Raw genomic sequence first — 19,647 nt, 5'->3', positions numbered from 1 at the left:
TGAATAAAATAAAGATTCCCGCAATTTTCGTTAAAAATAAAAAAAGGATGGCAATCGTAATTTATTTCGAATATAGCTCCATTTGTTACATTACGTTATCTGACACATAATTGTAATTGTAACAAAAATATATGTAAACTAAGAATATGTTAATATTCTCTACTATGCATACCTGTTAGTAGTAAAAGGATGGCGGATACTTGTGCTTCCCGTACTGTTCGTGGCAGCAGTACATCTGATATGGTCTGCAATATATTCATCAATAAGTATGTATATATACTTTCGTATCTTGTGGCGCACAGGTGGAAGTAACAAACCCTGGATAGTATATGGGCCAAGGAGCCCAATATATTCAAATAAATATATAAAATCATGTTTTATAGAGAAAAATGTCAAAGGGCCATGCAAAAAAAATCCCCACCCTCTGATATTGGAATCATAACATGAATTTATCATAGACCTGTCTTAGCGGGGCGCAAAAATGTCAAAAATATTTTTTATCCAAAACATCCCTTGGTCCTCTTAAGGGCAATTGGACAACCTTTCAAAAAATTTTACTTCAAAGAAATCTGTCAAGCCGTTTTCTCACAGTCTGCCGATAACCAAGCAATATTTCGAGACCGTTTGTCCACCCGAATAAATCTTCGACAGACTTTTAAACAATATTTTTTAGTTTTTCCCCTTAATCGATAGCTCGCGTCATATTCCTTTAAAATAACGAGGCGTGTTAAATAATGCATGCATATGCAACCACTTACCACCGTCAGGCCGTCGGTCTTTTCGTTCGGCCGTCGGTCTATCCGTCCGATGTTTGTTTCGCGTGTTTAACTTAGAGTATTGCTACAAAAATTATTAAAATTTCCAATAATAAGAACAAGCATAAGAACTTTTCGCACCCCCATATTTCCCCCCCCCCCTGACATAACTGAGTTATGACCCTTTTTAGCAAAAGCAGTTAACAGTTAAGGATGTAGGGGCATCCATATCCTACGGAAATGTCCATTGCTATTCCTTAAACATGAACGCGACGTCAGCAAGAAAAACTCAAATAGAAATCGATCTTCACATCGCACCGGGCATTTTTATATCGACACTGTGGTTTGCCTATACTTACAAAAACTCTTATACATACATATATTTCAACTTTAGATTAAGATTACATTGAAGAAAGAGGCGTTCGGCGTCAAACAGGCGTTTGACATTCAATAAAGGAAGTTTGAATCAACAAACTATGGGACTTCATATCGTTTTCGATTTCTTTAGTGCTTCTTAAGAGAAAAAAATTCAGTTTATGGGGTGGGTCCGAAACCATTTCACTTGTTTAAACCTCCAATACATTGCAGTGAAACAATGAATTGATCATTACTATGTGGTACTCCAAATTTTTAATGTGTTTGCTTTGTGATTTAAAGCCTTTGAAAATGAAATTTCTCGTGTTCATTACACTGCTAGAGTTCATATTTGAGAAAAACAAAACATAAACACACCCAGAACAAAAGCAATGTTTGCTTAGCAAGATTAACTACTGTAGTAATATTCTTATTATGAAACACATTTTGTTGTAACAATTTCCTTTATATTAAACTATTAAATTCGTACAATTAGTTCATATATATATATATATAACATTTAATTTGTTTAGCCGTCATGTAAGATACCATTGCGTATACTTGAGACCAGTCTGTTCTCATCACCGATGGTTATTTACTTTAAAAATCAGCTGAAGCTGTGTTTATTACCATCATTTTTATCATAATTATGCTTCTGAATATAGGTATTTTTAGCGTAATCTTTCAGTATGACTGTATGACAATTAGCCGGATAATCGTTACCAAGACAAAGTTTTTATTCCTATCCGGTCCTGTAGAGTAAATATACCACGATGGTGTCCATGATTGAAGCTGCTAATGTGCCCGAGTTGTATTATCGCAACCCGATGGACTATCGATATTTTATCTTAATAAATAGCCTCATCGCATGATGCTATTTATGATGAAATCATTTTATAATAACCTTTGCGCATGTATACAAAATGTATGTTTACCAATATAATACGATTAATGGATTATTCGTTCTTCGTTGAAAAGCTGTGAGGAAAAAGATCTGTAGATAATACTTACAAGTATCATACATTTAGATTTATTAACACAAACCAAGTTAACATCTCCGTGGTAGAAATTGGCATAACATAAACAATGACATTTTAAACAAAACCAGCAATTCACTAAACGCAAAACCAATATATTAACATTAAGGATTGTTTCAAATAACACAATTGTGTCCATTGAAATGACCGTGTCAGAATGTTAATGATACGTGAGCGATCGAACAACATGCAGTGCTCACTTACGATAATTATGATGAAAACACTGGAAAGGGCTGCTTATTGGAAGTAAAAGCTGTTCAAATACTTCCAACAAATACATGAATAACATCACCATACTGGTAATAGTTATGGCTAACTCTGCAAACGCACAACATTTCGTGTTTAATATTTTGCAAAACTAATATTATCAACACATTTTAAGACGTCATACAAAACAGTTTAGTTTGCTTTTATCACGTGGCGCTCATGCATTCAAATATTATTGAATCAAAAGGCTGTTCGGCTACCAGAGTGACTGGATAACATGTGGTTCTGGCTACCATAACTTTAAATGTCGCTTTTTATGAATTTTGACTGGCGCGACTTTAAATTTATGGGCCAACCCCATTAGGTAAGTCAAACAGCAATTCCCGAAAAGTTGACATTTAGCAAAGACCGGTCCAAAACAGCTTTTAAATGCAGTTATTGGCCCAAATCAACCACTTGATCGGAAAGATTGACATCTTTCACATTTAACTGATATATTCTTTCACAAAATACTATCTTAAACATTTGAAATTTATCTTTTCTGCTCTAACATATCGAGAAAAACAGCGATGCGACAGACATTCTTGAAATGAAAATCTCCCGAGATTTCACGGTCATATGATGTTATTTCTATTTTTAGTAACATACCATGTTCTCAAGTGTTTTCAAATTCAGAATGACATTTCCCGGTATTTTAAATTATTCTGGCTTGTTTTCTTAACAAATTGTAGTGTAAATACAAACTTAAAGTAAAAATTATTTAAAACTACCTGATCCACACTGAAATCAGTGCTATAATCCACCAGACGTAAGTTGTCAATCACAAATAATAGATTTCAGAAAACAAAAGTAATGTTTACAATTTAAAGGTCAATTTTAAAGAAAATCCAAAGTCAATATATAAAACGCTATTTACATTGAAATATGATTAATTATCGGGAAAATAACGTATGCGTGTTGTGTTTAACCTGAAAAAGATGATTTTGTTGACTTTTATGATCGTAACTCGCAAAGCGTTGATTCGCTTATCTCCCTTGTTTTCCCCTGTTGTGTGACGTCAGAGCTGAACAAGCATTTTCGCGTTCGCTTAGAAGATAAGCGATAGATCAAAATCCTGGTTTTATTTTTTCTGTTTGTATAGATATTTTCGTGAAATTGTTTTCACAGTATTAGGGAAAATGGTTATCTGTGCGGCCTTTCGCTGTAAATCACGTTCTGGAAAAGCTAATGTGATTTTTTTCCAGTTTCCGAATGACAAAAGACTGAAGAAGATTTGGTGCACCCAAAATCGGTCGTGCTAGCCATGTTTCCAAACACAAACTGTTTTCTCCAAATAAAAACAGCCGCGTCTGTTTCTGCCTCGGCATCGATACACAGAATCACGCCGCGTCTTTACACGCGGCGATTACCCGGGTAAAAATATATACAAATATTTATTGTATACTATAGCAAAGGTTAAATAATTTTAAAATTAACGAAAATTAGAAACAGATACAAATAATACGCTGATATATTTACTTCTGCGCGGTTGTGTTAACATTTCGTCAGCTTCTCTTCATACTTCATACAATTACCATCGGATGTCAACTGTCAAAACAATGATAATTCCGTATATGGCCGATTTCCGTTTTTCACATAAAATTCTGGTTAATATTGAAGAAATAGTGCTCAAATTCCTAAACACAAACTTTCTCAATTTTTTTCGAAAGTATCAAACGAATTTCGGCATATGTTTCTTTTTAAAGATTTGATGAAATTTCGATTAAAAGTTTCGTAGTAAATTTCAACTAAAGTACCGGAGTATCTCGCGAATTATTTGCCATTGACAATTCCTTTGAATAAAATAAAAATCAAACACGCTGTATCGTTATCGTTACACTCTTTTAGTTCGTTCATTATTGAAAAATTACATTCAATTGCATACATTTGTATTGTACTGTATACTGATCGCACAAAAAATCATCGTATACAATTCAATGATTTTACTCAAACCGTCAAAATTATTTATACTTTGTTTGGTCTGTGTATGATGTATGTTGGGGAATACGGACAAAACCCCTCCCGGATAAAAACCCTCCCGTCATTTTCATAGGGGGCGGACGAAAACCCTTCCATGAATAAACATGGACGGACAAAAACCCTCCCATGAAAAAAACGGGGGAGGACAAAAACCCGCCCATGGAAAAACGGAGGCGGACAAAAACCCTCCCGTAAAAGAAATTTAACACTTAGTGTTGCATTCATTAATCCGACATAATTACCCATTGTGTGTAATGTGTATTGTGTTTTCAGGGGCGTGAAATTGAAAGAAAATGTGTATCCATTAACTGTAAACATACCGCTTTCTAATGTGCATATATATCCGATAATCCGATATAATATCAACATCAATTAAAACATAAAATGAGGCCATTTATAGACAAGTGAATTTAAATTTAGATTGAACCCAATACGATACAGTGCAACGTTTAATCGCGTTATACGCTCATTCATGCAAAAAACGTGCTTTCCGGGAAGTTTATGAAAACTTTGCGAAAATGAAAGTAAAATTCTGTTAACAAATAACAATTCGTTAGCGTGTAACTAATTTGTCTTAATTACTTATTTAATTTATCTTTGACTGTAACGTTTTGAATTGCATTTTTGCAGACAATATATAAAGCATACTGTATTGATTCGGTTATTTAGGCCCACTAATCAGCTAATCATAACAATTAACTAGTTAATGGCATACAATAATATATATATCAAAATAGCAAACTGTGAATCTGCAACTGCGGACAAAAACCCTCCCGTGAAAGCAATTTAACACCGACAAATGCAATTGCTTCACACATTGTTGCATTCATTAATCCGCAAAATTTTCTCAAAATAGCAAACTGTGAATCTGCAACTTCATTAATCCGAAAAAATCACTCAATGCTGACAACATTTGCTCAAAATATCATACTGTGATTTTGCAACATATAAATTTTTGTTTGTGTAAAGGCACACATCCAAAATGGAAATCATCACCACTTATCACTTATCACTCGTCCGGTTGAGGTCCGAGCAGCTATCGGCAAGACGGAGAGTCTGAAGCGGGCCATCCGTAGGAAGAAACGTGGCGTGGTACCAGTAGAGCCAGCTGGTTCTGTCGGCATCCCATTGCCGCCGCAGTACACCACAACGCAGCCAGATGGGGACAAGTCATTCCTTATCTATGACAATGCATCTACCGATGCACGGGTGCTGGTCATTGTGGAACGTCATCACATGTCTGCAGTAGGACAACGCCTTGGCCGAAGCAGAGGTGTACCGGTACGAACACGGGGAGCCGTTAGCAAAGCGAGTCCGGAAGGGGACCCTTCTTCATCAGAAGAAGACGCAACGCCTATGTGAGGAGGTAGCGTCGGGAAACAAGACGGCACAGGACTTCTTGGCTGCAGTTGGGCACTGCATTCGTATTCACGTTTAGGAGTGTATGTGAACTGTGTAAGATTAATGCAATTTTGTTTGTTTGTATTCTCAAGTGTCTACAATGTTGGTTTTTGTTAAAAATAAATAGCTCGGATAACCGACAACAAAATACAAATGTCGGAAATGACCGATTTCGGATTAAAAATTCATAAATAATCGTTGGTACTTGAATTCGTGGCTCAGATTTCACGGGAGGGTTTTTGTCCGGTCCCGTTTTTTCATGGGTGGTGTTTTGTCCTCCCCCGTTTTTTTCATGGGAGGGTTTTTGTCCGTCCCCGTTCATTCATGGGAGGGGTTTCGTCCGGTCCCTATAAAACTGACGGGAGGGTTTTTATCCGGGAGGGTTTTTGTCCGGCATTCGTATGTTGGATGGTTCTCATTTGTTTTTAGAAATTATTTTGACAATAAATATCGTTATTTTAAACGTTTTAAGCAAGTCTCGTTTCCGAAATCATATACGGGAATTCACTGTGTGAGTTACTTCGATATTTTTACTGATCTATACAAATCATTGTTTTGACAGACGGCACGTGCTTATCTAAAGTTTGTGTGTCGTAATACACAGGATATTGGATGTTCAGGGCTTGATTTGGCAATAAAACAAAAACGCGGTCTGCGGTTTTCGGTAGAACGTTTGTACTGACCAACATAATATTTGATATTGCACGTGTTTATCTTACATTTAGGGATCAAAAACACGGGTCGAAGTCATTTGTGCTACTTTGTGCCATAAAACACAATCCCGCTGGCTATTTTCAGTAGCACGCGTGGTCAGAAACTAACAAGTTATAGTAATAAATCACAGAGATTATGATCTGAGAACTGCATGGAGTCTGAAATGAAACAGAATGCCGACAAATCAAAATGGTCGCAGCCTATTTTTTTTTATATAAAATTCGACATGTAGACATATATGGTGAAATTACTAAAAATCAATTATGGGTTCGTCGTGGCTACAAACCACGGACTCTAATTGAGAATAGACACTCCGTGTACAAACTGCGAAAAGCATAAACAACACGAAATTATCACTAATCCAGGTGCGGGAGACTACAGCTAGGTGCGAGCACGGTTTCCTTTAAGCATCGGCGACTAAAAGGCTAACAAAATAGAAATTTGGAACATAAGACATATTCTGTTTATATCTGCTAACAATCCCGAATGTTTATTTGACGCTTGAATTTGTAAACGGCGCGCTAACAGAAGACAATCAGAAGTGTGTTTCGGATTACAAATGTGTATTCTTATTGGGGAATGCAACAAAACATTTATATTTGTAATATATTTGTAATGAATTAAATATAAATTTGTTAAAAAGCTTTTCGTGTTGAAAAACTATTTTGATAATATAATGCGTGAAAAGCACGATTTCCAGGAGGATTACACCCGGTTGCTATCATCAGTAGATCTAACTGACTAAGATTTTATCGTGGAAGAGTTCCCATAAGGATAAGTGTGGTGGTAGGTATAACAAAGCCATAACACTGCAATAAACCAATTAAATTATCGATTGATAGTGACATGGCGGTTATTCAGAGGCAATCAAATTACCGCTTATGATTATCACACGCGCATTTTTCGCAAAAATTAGGATATTATGTTTTTCATTTTCGCCCATTAATAAGACGCTTCGGAAAAAAGTCGCGTCTTTACCCCCGAAAAATACGGTAGTGTGTTTTCTGTCCTCTGAAATTTTATTGAACTTAACATTTGCACTATGCATAAGTGGAAAAGATTACGAACTAGACCAAACATGCGCGATGAACAGTTAGAGCATCGATGTAATTACATCAATGGGTGCAAATTATTAGAATTATTGTTGTAAGTTAAATTATGTGTTGCAATAATACGATTTCGTTCACTTGCATTTATTTACAAAAAATAAAATAATTTAGATATATGATGAACAATCTAATAACGAACATTTTAGGGCTTTTTCCAGCCATTTTGGGAAAAGGAGTCTTGTCTAATTGAGATTTTTTAAATCGATACAATGGCGTGTACTGTACATATACGGTCTAATTTCATGCAGTTCATCTTCATAATGATCATATTCGTCAGAAAAGTCCATAATTTAACATAAAAGTATTGATGTAATAGCAATGCAGTTGATCGTCTCGGCATAAATAACGCTGTTAAAAATAGCGGATGTACAGCTCTAACGTCACAGCAAGGGAGGTAAGTCAGTCCAACTTTTAGAAAACGGCGCGTTATTGGAAGATTTACCTGGTGATTTATGGCATAAGGCGTAACGCTTAATTGTTGCAAATAGTTTTATTTCGCATCTCAAACAATTATCTTTCATATTATAAAGTTTCCAAAAGTGTTAAAATTGACCTTTAAGCAAAAAATGTCAAGGTCGATCCGAAAGTATCCAAATGAAAACTCGTTACGTGACAAATCGACAATGGCGTCAAAATTATGAATTTCAGACTGATGCGAGTTATGTTCATCTATTGTAAGATGCATTTGAAACATCTGAACCTTAAAATATTACCCGATGCAGTAATTTATATTCATTCAACAATATATGTATCCAAGAAAATGAGCTTTCTTTGATTTATAGCGTGACATAAATATGTTACGACTCTGGTTGATACGGGGTTCGCTTCAGCGTTCAGGTCTGTTAATACTGTGTTAACTGTACGCTGACGTTTTTTTAGCTTGATAACATGTCTCTCATTAGTTTGAATACACGATCCCAGAACAGTTGATATTTTATTGTGATCACAAAGCTGGGCTGATGGGGTTATCTCCGGAAGTTCTCACCTTCAGAATATTATGTTATTATTTAAATGAAACTGTGCATTTGCATGTTAAGAAACTTGTTAAAACTTCAAAATCACAACTCGTCACAACTTCTGAATGTCCACAAAGTAAGTTGCCTGTAGGTAGAAAGGTTGGTACTTATTTCGAGTATTCAAATAATGCAGTCTTCGGCGTGAAAAACTTTATTAACATCGAATTACCACTACTACTTTGAGTCTAAAATCAAGCATTTTACTTTCAATTGAAAGGTAATATTCTCTTAGTATAGATGATAAATCTAAATAATTCCATATAAGCATTTATTCAAGTGTATCATGACATAAATTTGGATCAATATATGTGATGCTGCGAAAATAATCCTTTCAAATAGCTCAACATCTTTGTGACAAAAAAAAGTTCAATGTAACAACATCAGAAAAACACACACGATTATTTCTGTTGACACCAATATTGGGTATTTTATATGAGTCAGACGTGCAGGAAGAGGTACATAACAATCATTTAGTAGTTGAGTCATTTATAGCGAGACTCAATTACATCTGTTCCACGTTGCGCGCCGATAGCCGCCAAAATCATGGTTATTTCATCGTGGTTTCGAACACACGCAAGATCAAACGGCGTAAGACTATCGTAAGATAAAGCATCGAAATTACAATCTTTATATCGAATTAGCAAACGGACCATAATCACATTTCCGCTTAAGCATGCATTATGAAGTATAGTTCTTCCCGTTTTCCCTTCCGTAAGGTTGATATCAACACCTGCTTCGAGGAGAGCTTCCATAATGTTTACGTGATTGTTTGTGAAAGCAATGTGTAAGCAAGTCAGACCTTCGAAGTTCCTTGCAGACAAATCCTTTCGTTCAGCGCACAATAGATGCGGATGCAAAAGTTCTTTGATGCATTCCATGTAACCATATTTACATGCAACATGTAATGGCGTGTCGCCATTTTTGTCACAAGATCCGAGATTTGCACATGCGCAGATTAGACTTTTCACAATGCCGGGTTGGTTCGTTGCAACAGCCAGGTGCAAAGGCGTTTGGTAAATGTTGTTTCGCATATTAATTAGGCTTGCAATAGGAAATTGGTCAATCATATTGAGTACAAACTCTGTGTCTTCTTGTATAATAGCCATGTGGAGGATTCCATCACCATCGTCGTCTTGCAGACCAAACGCTTCAGCAAAGAATGCATCATCTAGAACAGTGCGCCTGTTGGAGCCTGCTGAGTGAATGGAATCACCTGTAAACGCCATGATCAATGATCCGATTCCATCTGAAATTGACTTTACTTGAAGGTCATCGTCGTACAGAGATTTGTTCACATTGGAATCTAGCTCGACGAAACAATGTGCTAAAATAACCATGTCTTTTCTGTTCCTCGGCGTAAATATTGGTCCAGAAATAAACTAAACTGAAGTAATGTTTCTGGTTTACGAAATCTCTCATTAAACTGAAATATAAAGAACAACAATGAGCGTGTGTAATAATTTCTATAGCATGTTGTGAAATTGCAACTTTCCAGAATATTTGACCAATTGTGGGAAACGTATTCCGAGTGGGAATCAAACCGGGATTCACCATATTCATTGCACCTTCGATAATTGTAATACATGTACAATGTACTTGCACAAAATAAAGACTTAAATAAAGTTGTAATTGCTGAAAATCGCGCAATACAAGGAGGCAGATAAACAAGTGATTAAAAATAACTTTATAGAAATATATATCAATACTATAACAAATCATGGTTTTTATGGAATTAACGAACACAAATAAATAAAAATAATACATTACTTATATGTTTTTACACGACCACTACCTCGAAAGGTAGGCCGTTACAGGCATATCGCACAAAATATCTTAATTGTAATCTATTTATTACCTAATTTTAATACTTAACATACTATACAATTATGAATGCAAGGAAAACAGGTTTCGCAAAATTCAATAAAGCCTATATGTGGATATGAAAAGTTGAGACGTCATTTGTTGTTTTTTTTGTATAAATTTACACTATACAATTCAATATATGTTAATGTTTACATTTCTAAAGTTTTACATATGTTTACACATTACTTACTATTTATTGTTATTTTTTTCCCGCTAAATAAAGATACCTTATCGCATGAGGTCAAGACCGTTGTATACATGTATTTAAAACTAATGAAAGCGTAAGCCGAAACGTTGTAAAATACAAATTTTACTAAATTACTGGTTGATGTGGAAATTTCTTAATTAATCAACATTTATACCAGATGAAGAATATAGTATTTTGTAGGACCTTATTTATCGAGGTTTGATATATTTTTCATTAGTAAAATTGCTTTTTTCAATTAACTTTTCAACAGTCATTAGATTGAGCTCTGTATAAGAAAATGATATTTAACGTTTGGATCAGTTGTAGACATTTACAGACGGCACGCGAAAAATCGATTGTGTGCCAAAAATCCGTATCTCGCATATCACGAGTAAAAGTGATATCGGCACACGGTTTGTGTTTGTTTTTATGGTATTTATAGATTTATGAACTAGTTTCGGCACAAACATACTTTACATTTGACCTACTTGTAATGTATAATAGTTATCTGCACAAAATGGTCTAATATTTCAGTGGTAGTTATGCATTTCTTTTAATGGATGAATAAATACACGAATCATAAATACAAATAAATATTAAGCTCACAGCAGTACGCAAGTTAATACCGATACTTTAAAGCCACACACCTTGAAATGAAATGTATGTTAATAAATACATATTGATGCAATTAGAAAGTGTGCAAAATTGTCATTATATCTAAAGCCTAGTAAGAAAATAATGTATTATTTTGTTTTTATTTTAAAACCGAAAGTAGGATTTCTATACGTATACGTAATTTCGACAAACGCGATTATTTTTTAGTTTTAAAGCGCAAAATAGACGGATTTCTTCTTTGTAACCACCAGATATATTCTAATTGGCATAGATAAAATTAAATATATAGCCTAGTTAGCAAGTAATTTATTATTTTTCAAACGGTACCGCTTTTTAAACCGAAAGTAGGATTTCTAGACGTATACGTCCATTTCGACAAACGCGATTATTTTTTAAGTTTTTAAGCGCAAAAAGATGGATTTCTACCCTGTAACTACCAGATATATTCTAAATGGCATATATAAAATATGTTTCTTATTTATACTTAAATTTACTATGAAATGTAGTTTATGTTAAGGTGTGTGGCTTTAAATAAGAACTTACCTCTGAATTATGAGTGCATTTACTTCTTTCGATATGATGTGTGTATATGTGCGAACATAAATATTAATTGTTTTGAATTTGCTACTCAACACTATCATATCCGAATAAAAAACTGCGTTTATATATCCAGCCAACTTTTATATAACTTCGTATCATGTCAGCCGAATCTTTTTCGTAATTGGTTTTTCAAGAATTGGAAAAACTACCTTTTGTTTTCAGAAAAAACACACAATTGGTTTCCCACCAAAATACCAATAAATGTTAAACGTTGATACTGTTAACAGGTTAATCATTTTATAAGGGAGGCCATTGCTCTTGTCCTCGCCGGTCTTGCAGATATTTTGATAACGGGTTGCACTTCGATAACATATAACACAAGCCACGCGCGAGAGGTCAGTGCTCCAGTTATTTGTATTTATTTTCTGTTCATTGGGTTTTCAGACACGGAACATTTAATGGCCGATTGATGACAAAGCACTTCATATTTCTTAGAAGCAAATTCGCGTAAGAACGATGGATTATATAAAAAAAAAATCGTCGAAAATCAGCATAAGTCAAGAACGTGCTTGCTCTACGAATTAAAAGATCGAAATTCTTTATTAGTGTTACATCTAAAAATTTTAGTTTACTGACGTATTTTAAAACATTCAAATGTTAAAATAGTCGGTTCCATATCTTCATGGACACTTTTTAGCCGAAAATCTCTTTGACAATTACACTCTGTTCCCGATTACCCGACACTTTTCAACAGATATAACACACTTTTTTGGTGAACAAGAAATGCAAAATCGCTGTTAAATACTGCCATAATTTGCGGGCAATAATTAACAAGTTCTATACTAACGTGAAGTAAACACGAATCACCGAAAATATGCTTCATTTATCTTATACTTTTGGGATAAAATCATGATTTTGTTCTTTCATGAGATATTCAAGTAAGACACGACAGATTGGGGATAATAGTCTGACCATTTTCTGACCTCTCGATTTCTGCTGCCTTTGTACTACACCGGTACTCTCACTGGTCTACATCATATCAGAGTGCATATAACATCTTGCATTAAAACATGTTCTATCTTCGTTTATACATAATTGAATGCTATCGAAATTTCAGTATTTTAAGCACGCTATATACTCCACATGCTGAAATAGCAAAAACTTTGGTAAGACTCGTAACAACTCGGATATAAGAGTGCCCAATTGTTTTTTTTGTCTTCGTTATCCGTCGTGCCCCTTTATCGGGAGTCAATGTGTTATGAAACATCATGCACAACACGAATTAAAACATGCTCTATCATCTTGTTTTATAAGCCATTGAAAACTATCAAAATTTCAGTATTTTGAAGAACAGTTATTTCCTACATGCTAAAATAGCAAATAATTATAGTGCAATATTTCTAATTATTTTTATTTTGCTAAAATGAGTACTGATCATCCGGTGTATGCTGTTTCCGATGAAATGTTCAACTACTACTACTACCACTACTGCGTCTACAACTACTACTACTACTACTACTACTACTACTACTACTACTACTACTACTACTACTACTACTACTACTACTACTACTACTTCTACTACTACTACTACTACTACTACTACTACTACTACTATTACTACTACTACTACAACTACTTCTTCATCATCTTCTTCTTCTTCTTCTTCTTCTTCTTCTTCTTCTTCTTCTTCTTCTTCTTCTTCTTCTTCTTCTACTACTACTACTACTTATACTACTACAACTTCTACAACTACTTCTACTTCCACTACTTCTACCACTACTTCTACAACTACTCCTTCCACCAACGCCACTGCCTCCGCCGCTACCGCCAGGGCCACCACCACAACAACGATCACCACGACCACCAACACCACAACGACCCTTACCGCCGCCGCCGCCGCCACCACCACCACAACGACCACCAGCGCTGCCGCCACCGCCACCACTACCATCAACGCCGCGGCCACCGCCACAACGACCGCCGCCGCCACCACCGCCGCCACCACCGCCGCCGCCACCGCCACCACCGCCGTCACCACCGCTGCCACCACCGCCGCCGCCGCCACCACAACAACCGCCGCCGCCACCGCCACCACCACCACCGCCACCCCTTCTACTGTTACTGCTGCTACTACTTCCACTACTTTTATTACTTCTACTTCTACTATTTTATGACAATTCTTACGAAGATGTATTTGTACATCCATAAGAACCCATCATGTTGAACATTTATAAGGCATTATAAAAACACTACTGTTGTTCATAAAATACTCATTCGATCAAACACATTCTAACGTAAAATCAGTTTTAAGTATGAATAGGCAAGTGTTAAATGTCCATTCACATTTTTGACTTATGCTATATTAAAAAAACCGTCATGATAACCAATTGTCTTACTATATGATTTGCCAATTATTGACAATAAACGTTTTCAACTCGAAACATGACCCGATAGATCAACACTGACAATAAAACAGTTTTCATCATAAACAGTTACACGTCTAGTGAAAACAAAATTCCACATAACAATTTGAATGCATTTTGGAATAGAGATATACAGTAGTCTTCAACATGACCACCTAATTAGATAGGACGATCCTATCCTAGGAAGATTGCTTTTTCTGCCCTCCCCAATACGTTTGCCTCTGCTCGAACTGCATTTTTTTCAGTGGTGGTTTCAGCTTTGTCACACTGTTTGTCAGCAGACAGTTTCAGATAATCCACATCGTACTTATTGACAAATTTCCAAATGTGATAAAACATTGTTGTCCTAATAATTAAGCATCCTATGCATTTTAATAATTGAGTCCCAGCATTATAATTTTTAATTGTCGGAAATATACATGTTACCTCAATTAATCGAATGTAAATTGTTGGGAATATACATTTCAATACACTTCAATTCATCTCATGTTATGTATATTGTCAAATAATTGACATTTTTGTAGGGTTTGGAAAATATATTTTACTTGCAGATTGCAGGTTCTTTATCCTATATCAAATTATTACATTCATATTAAACTTTGATTAAATTGAGGTAATTAACGGCAAACCGTGTGATAATGTTAACAAATATATCCTCTGACTACCGTGAATCGAGCGGTTAAGGAAACAAGTACAAGAATTTCTGAATTAATCTTAAAATTGCATCAATGAACGATTGACCTTCAAAGATGTCACTATTTAATGCCCGTTAGATCCATGCCAAAATAGTATATTAACAGCGTGTTTAATCACGCAAAGCCGATAGTTCCATACACACCCGCAATAACATCCATTACGCGCGTTGTTTTTTTACCAGGTAGTGAGACGTCACATCCGAAAAGAGTGGTATTCGATAGGTATTAGGCAAACCAAACTTCACAAATGCAATTCACTGGATATATTTATACAAACTAAAACAGTAACTAAACTTTTTTTACAACTTCTATTTACAACATAATAAGTTTCTGTTTATCGGCCATCCTTCTTTTTAGCAACATTGACAAGTACGTAAAAATTACAAAAACGCAAACGTTAGAATTTTGTTTAAATACATTTCGGCATATATGTTACAATTTAAAGATTTGATAAAATAAGCAGACGTTTTTATAAGCGATTATTTGATTTTTAAGCACTTTAACAGCCAGATTCAAGCACGTTCTAAGCGGTTTTAAAGGCACTGGTTGAAAATTAGCGCGTTTTAGCACTTCAGATCGCTTATAAACCCTTAACAAGGCGAACCTTGATTTTCAAGCACTTATCAAGGTCTGTGCAAACCATTCTTCTACTTCTTCTACTACCACTATTGCCACGCCGACTTTCTCTATCACTTTTACTAATATAAAGTCAGATATCAATTTAGAAAGAAGGTCATACAGGCAGACATACTGACGGAAGAAGGGACAGATTGACGAACATCAGACAGACAGACAGACAGGCAGCAAGCCAGGTAGGCAGCATTGGTAACGACTAAGTATATATTAAAGTTGACCCTCGCTCCATGCGAAGAATTATAGATGTATACATCGTTAAGAGCTATTTTCCATAAGAATCGTGTTGGCATGACTCCAAGTTTCATATTAATATTTTTAATTGATTATTTCGATTTGTATACTTTAACCAGTAAATACTACAACAATCAAAATTTTTAAACCAACTAATGGCCATTCAAAACACCAACATGAATACGTCATAATTTTAGAAAATTATTGCAAGTAATCATAAAAAAACAGTGTCGATCGGTTGTTTAAAATCGTGCCAATTGTCTTACTAAAAAGTGCTAGATTTTGGAAAAAAATCGATAGACCTGATTTATTTCATATCCTCTCAAAATCACAAATTGTATACATCGTTAGTACATGAACGATTGTACGATTAATGCACACCATTGGTAATCGTTGTAAGCATCACGATTAGTGCACAGCATCAGAAATTGTTGTACGTATCATGAGATCAGTAGTATAGAAATACAGATAAAAACTAAGTCGTTTAATTAGAAGGCTGTGATTCCAGTTTCAGTTATGTTATGCTTATAGTTGCTGATCTGCTTCAAAACGTATGGATAATAAAACTTATTTCTCTCAAGATAGAGTTTCTGGAATTTTATCAATGCTTAGTACACACATACAGATTGCTGTTAAGGGGTGTTGCGGCAGTTTATTTAACCGAGGATATATTTATAGCAACACCGATGATGCTATTATCACAACTCAATATTTTTGTTATCAGTAGCATCAGAAACCCCAATCTCTTGCACGACGGTCACATTACATTCACCTCTGTGTTGGGCTCAGAACGGACAATTGTTATGAAAGCGTCTCATTCATGTCATGATCATTCCAAGCATTCATCATTGAGGTTACAGTATACTAAACAATCTCTTGCACGACGGTTACATTGCATTCACTGCTAAAAAGAAAACAATCTCATACCATGATATCTTATATCAGTCTTAATTAATTATTATAAAATTGATATGTTTTTTTTTATCTTACAAAAATACGTCGAAGCAATGCCTAACGTCACTCAATAAAAAATATGTACACTTGTTTACATTTGTGAAGTGCGTGGAATGATTCCATCTGTGTAAATGGGCAATAAAATAGTTACAAAGAGTTGCATTAAAACTCACAAGTTTTTGCACGATTTATCGTAAATTTAAAAGACATATTTCTTAATTTAATGCATGCGATTTTAAATATCCATTCAAATATACATTGAATGCGTTTGTTCGGTTTTACCTATTTGGTAGACAAAATGACATGCTGAGCCTTACGCAGAGTTGTATCTGAGAGCAAGGAACTCTGCGTGGAGACTGCAGAAACCCCATCAGAAATGACCGAGTTGGTTCATAATACAATTGTCAGTGGTGCGATCCAAAGTGGGGTTAACTTTTTTTTTTTAACTTTTTTTTCCTTCTTTAATTTCATTCTTGTTTTATACCCGAGTTCTTTAGTCCTGTTGTTTACATTTATCAATTTAAAGCATTTAATCACAAACTTTAAAACATGCCGAAATCTGTTAACAAGTACATGTAAGTTATAAATGATTAAGGTAGCGCACCTCTAATGATTTCCTGCGATTTATTTTACGATCATTGCCGATCTTCAATGATCGGTTATTTCCGAGAGATGCATTTTATTATTTTCAAACTTCGAATTTTGATATATTTTTTCGTAATTCCTTTAGAATACATTATTTTCACAATAAATATTGACTTTGATCAAAATATCATCTGAAAAAATACGATTTCGCGATTTCTTCAAAGATTGACGAGCCTTTTTACCTGTTCACTTATGGATATGTAATTTAAGCTACCACAAATGTGAAGTTGTCGTGTCCGAATGGTTAAGGCGATGGACTGCAAATCTTTTGGGATCTCCCGCGCAGGTTCGAATCCTGCCCACATCGCATACTTTTTGTATGTATTTTACGCGTTTTATTTCTTTTTCTTGATTTAATAAAGCATATATGCTATGTTTATTGTTAAATATGTTGAAATTTTTATGCACATCCTTCAATTTTTAAAATTAAAACAACAATATGGCTAAATTGGGCGATTTACTGCTGAAAATACGTATGTTGCCTTTTTATTTTTATTTCAAAAAATAAACGGTAAATCTGTCTATTTCTTGTTTTGATTGCTGTATATAGTGTTTCTATAAAAACTACGTTTAAAATATAACTTAAATGATACTATTTTGAATTTTATGACACTTTGTTTTTAACCGACTCAATTTTTACTTGGCTGAAATAACTCACATTTCATGGCGATCTTCCATAGATAAAAATTTGTAAAAAATAAATGTCAGTAAAAGAATACTTATTTCATCTTGTTTTAACTTTAAACACCTTTACTGCATCTGTAAACACCAACTGCATGCCCATTGTTGGAAATTTTAATGAATTATGGAACTTTTATATACCCCATGGGTGAAAAAAAACTGGACAAAAGCCGAACATGGGGTGGTTTTGAAAAAATCGGTATATTTTTTTTAAAAGCATGGAAAGCCTACCTACAAATTTGCATGTAGTTCAGTGAAATGATGCTGATGAAGAAAATAATTAATTAGATTATATTTGGATATGTGCCCATTAGAGGTGCGCTACCTTAAGGTCGAGTTTGATACTGTATGGTCTTATGTTTGTGATTAAATATTGTTTTTTATTAATGTCTTTTGGTAAGCTGTTGTGATCCCAGTTAAAATTGTAAAAAAAAATCTAATGTTCATGCATATTTCTAACAATCTATGTACCGGTACTTTGGTTTTGCCTAATTGCTGTATTTTATTTAATTTGACGTAGACGGTAGGGATTTTTAAAACAAAAAATCTCTGTTAAAAGTGCGGTGACCCCCTTTTTTATTTGTGTGTTATGATGACAATACGTAGATGAACATATCTGAGCAGTTTCGCAGAATTCTATTTGACAGATTTTTTTAAAATTCCATTTATGTGGTTTACAAAAGTAAAAAATGACGTTTTTTCGGGTGACATGCAAATTGTGATTTTTTTTTTTTTTTTAATTTAACGTCTGTACTACATTTTATTGGTAGTGTGTGGTTTAATTAAATGGTATATGATGTATCTTAGCTTATATAATATCTGTATGTTGCCAATCTCATAGGTTATTAATTATTTTTACGCAATTAGAGATTTTTCAGTTTTATTGAAAAAATACATGTTATATAATGGTGAATAAAATCAAAACAAGGCCGGTGACCATATGTTTTTATTTAATTTTGCATATAGTATTTGAATATATATCTCAAATATAAATTTTGGACAAAATATATTTGATGGAAAAAAATCAGCAAAACTGCAGCAACACCCCTTAAATCGTGAATTGTATAATGGATGTACAATCTTTGACATAAATTACAGGTTTTATTGAACAAGCGTGACAGAGGACCAGGGTCCTTTTTTACTAGTCGATTCTAAGACATACGTCTTAAACTAAAGAATAAAATCAACACTGAATTGTTCTATAAGTATTTGACAGTTAAAGCTAGCAAGGCAGTTATCACTTATAATTACAACATTATTTATTTAGAACAGTTTGTAAATGATAAAAGCATCAAGCCAGTATATATGCACACTCTGCAGTAAGTTTTCGAGTTTAAGTACATTCTTAATTCTTAAGTCTAAGATTCAGTTTGTAAATACGGGCGTTTGTATTTAGAAGAATCATTTATCCTATGTAAAATATCAAAAGATCAACAATACTTCGAAAAATGAGAATACGCAGGAAATCTTGTCGACATTCACTTATAAGCTAACGCATGAACACGCGTAACTGTCTGAACCAACTTAATGTATTTTTTGTGCATGTGTAACTACACAATCCC

The 19,647-nt window shown here is 34.5% G+C and overlaps 1 protein-coding gene across 1 annotated transcript in view; it reads right to left on the bottom strand.

The window, feature by feature from the left end:
* Window positions 1–12,048, bottom strand: part of LOC127872616 (serine/threonine-protein phosphatase 6 regulatory ankyrin repeat subunit B-like) — a 32,981-nt gene extending 20,933 nt beyond the window's left edge. The window contains exons 1-4 of the mRNA XM_052415944.1: window positions 11,821–12,048; window positions 9,098–10,035; window positions 5,609–5,823; window positions 5,379–5,486 (exon numbers count right to left, since the gene is read on the bottom strand). Coding sequence (XP_052271904.1) covers window positions 5,379–5,486; window positions 5,609–5,823; window positions 9,098–9,949 — 1,175 coding nt within the window. The 5' untranslated portion in view covers window positions 9,950–10,035; window positions 11,821–12,048. The remainder of the gene's footprint in view (window positions 1–5,378; window positions 5,487–5,608; window positions 5,824–9,097; window positions 10,036–11,820) is intronic.
* Window positions 12,049–19,647: the final 7,599 nt, after the last annotated feature.

This window comes from Dreissena polymorpha, chromosome 3 (genome assembly GCF_020536995.1).
Source record: "Dreissena polymorpha isolate Duluth1 chromosome 3, UMN_Dpol_1.0, whole genome shotgun sequence".
NCBI classification, from domain to species: Eukaryota; Metazoa; Mollusca; class Bivalvia; order Myida; family Dreissenidae; genus Dreissena; species Dreissena polymorpha.
The sequence above is the reverse complement of the archived record's forward strand: the minus strand, read 5'-3'. Positions and strand labels throughout refer to the sequence as shown.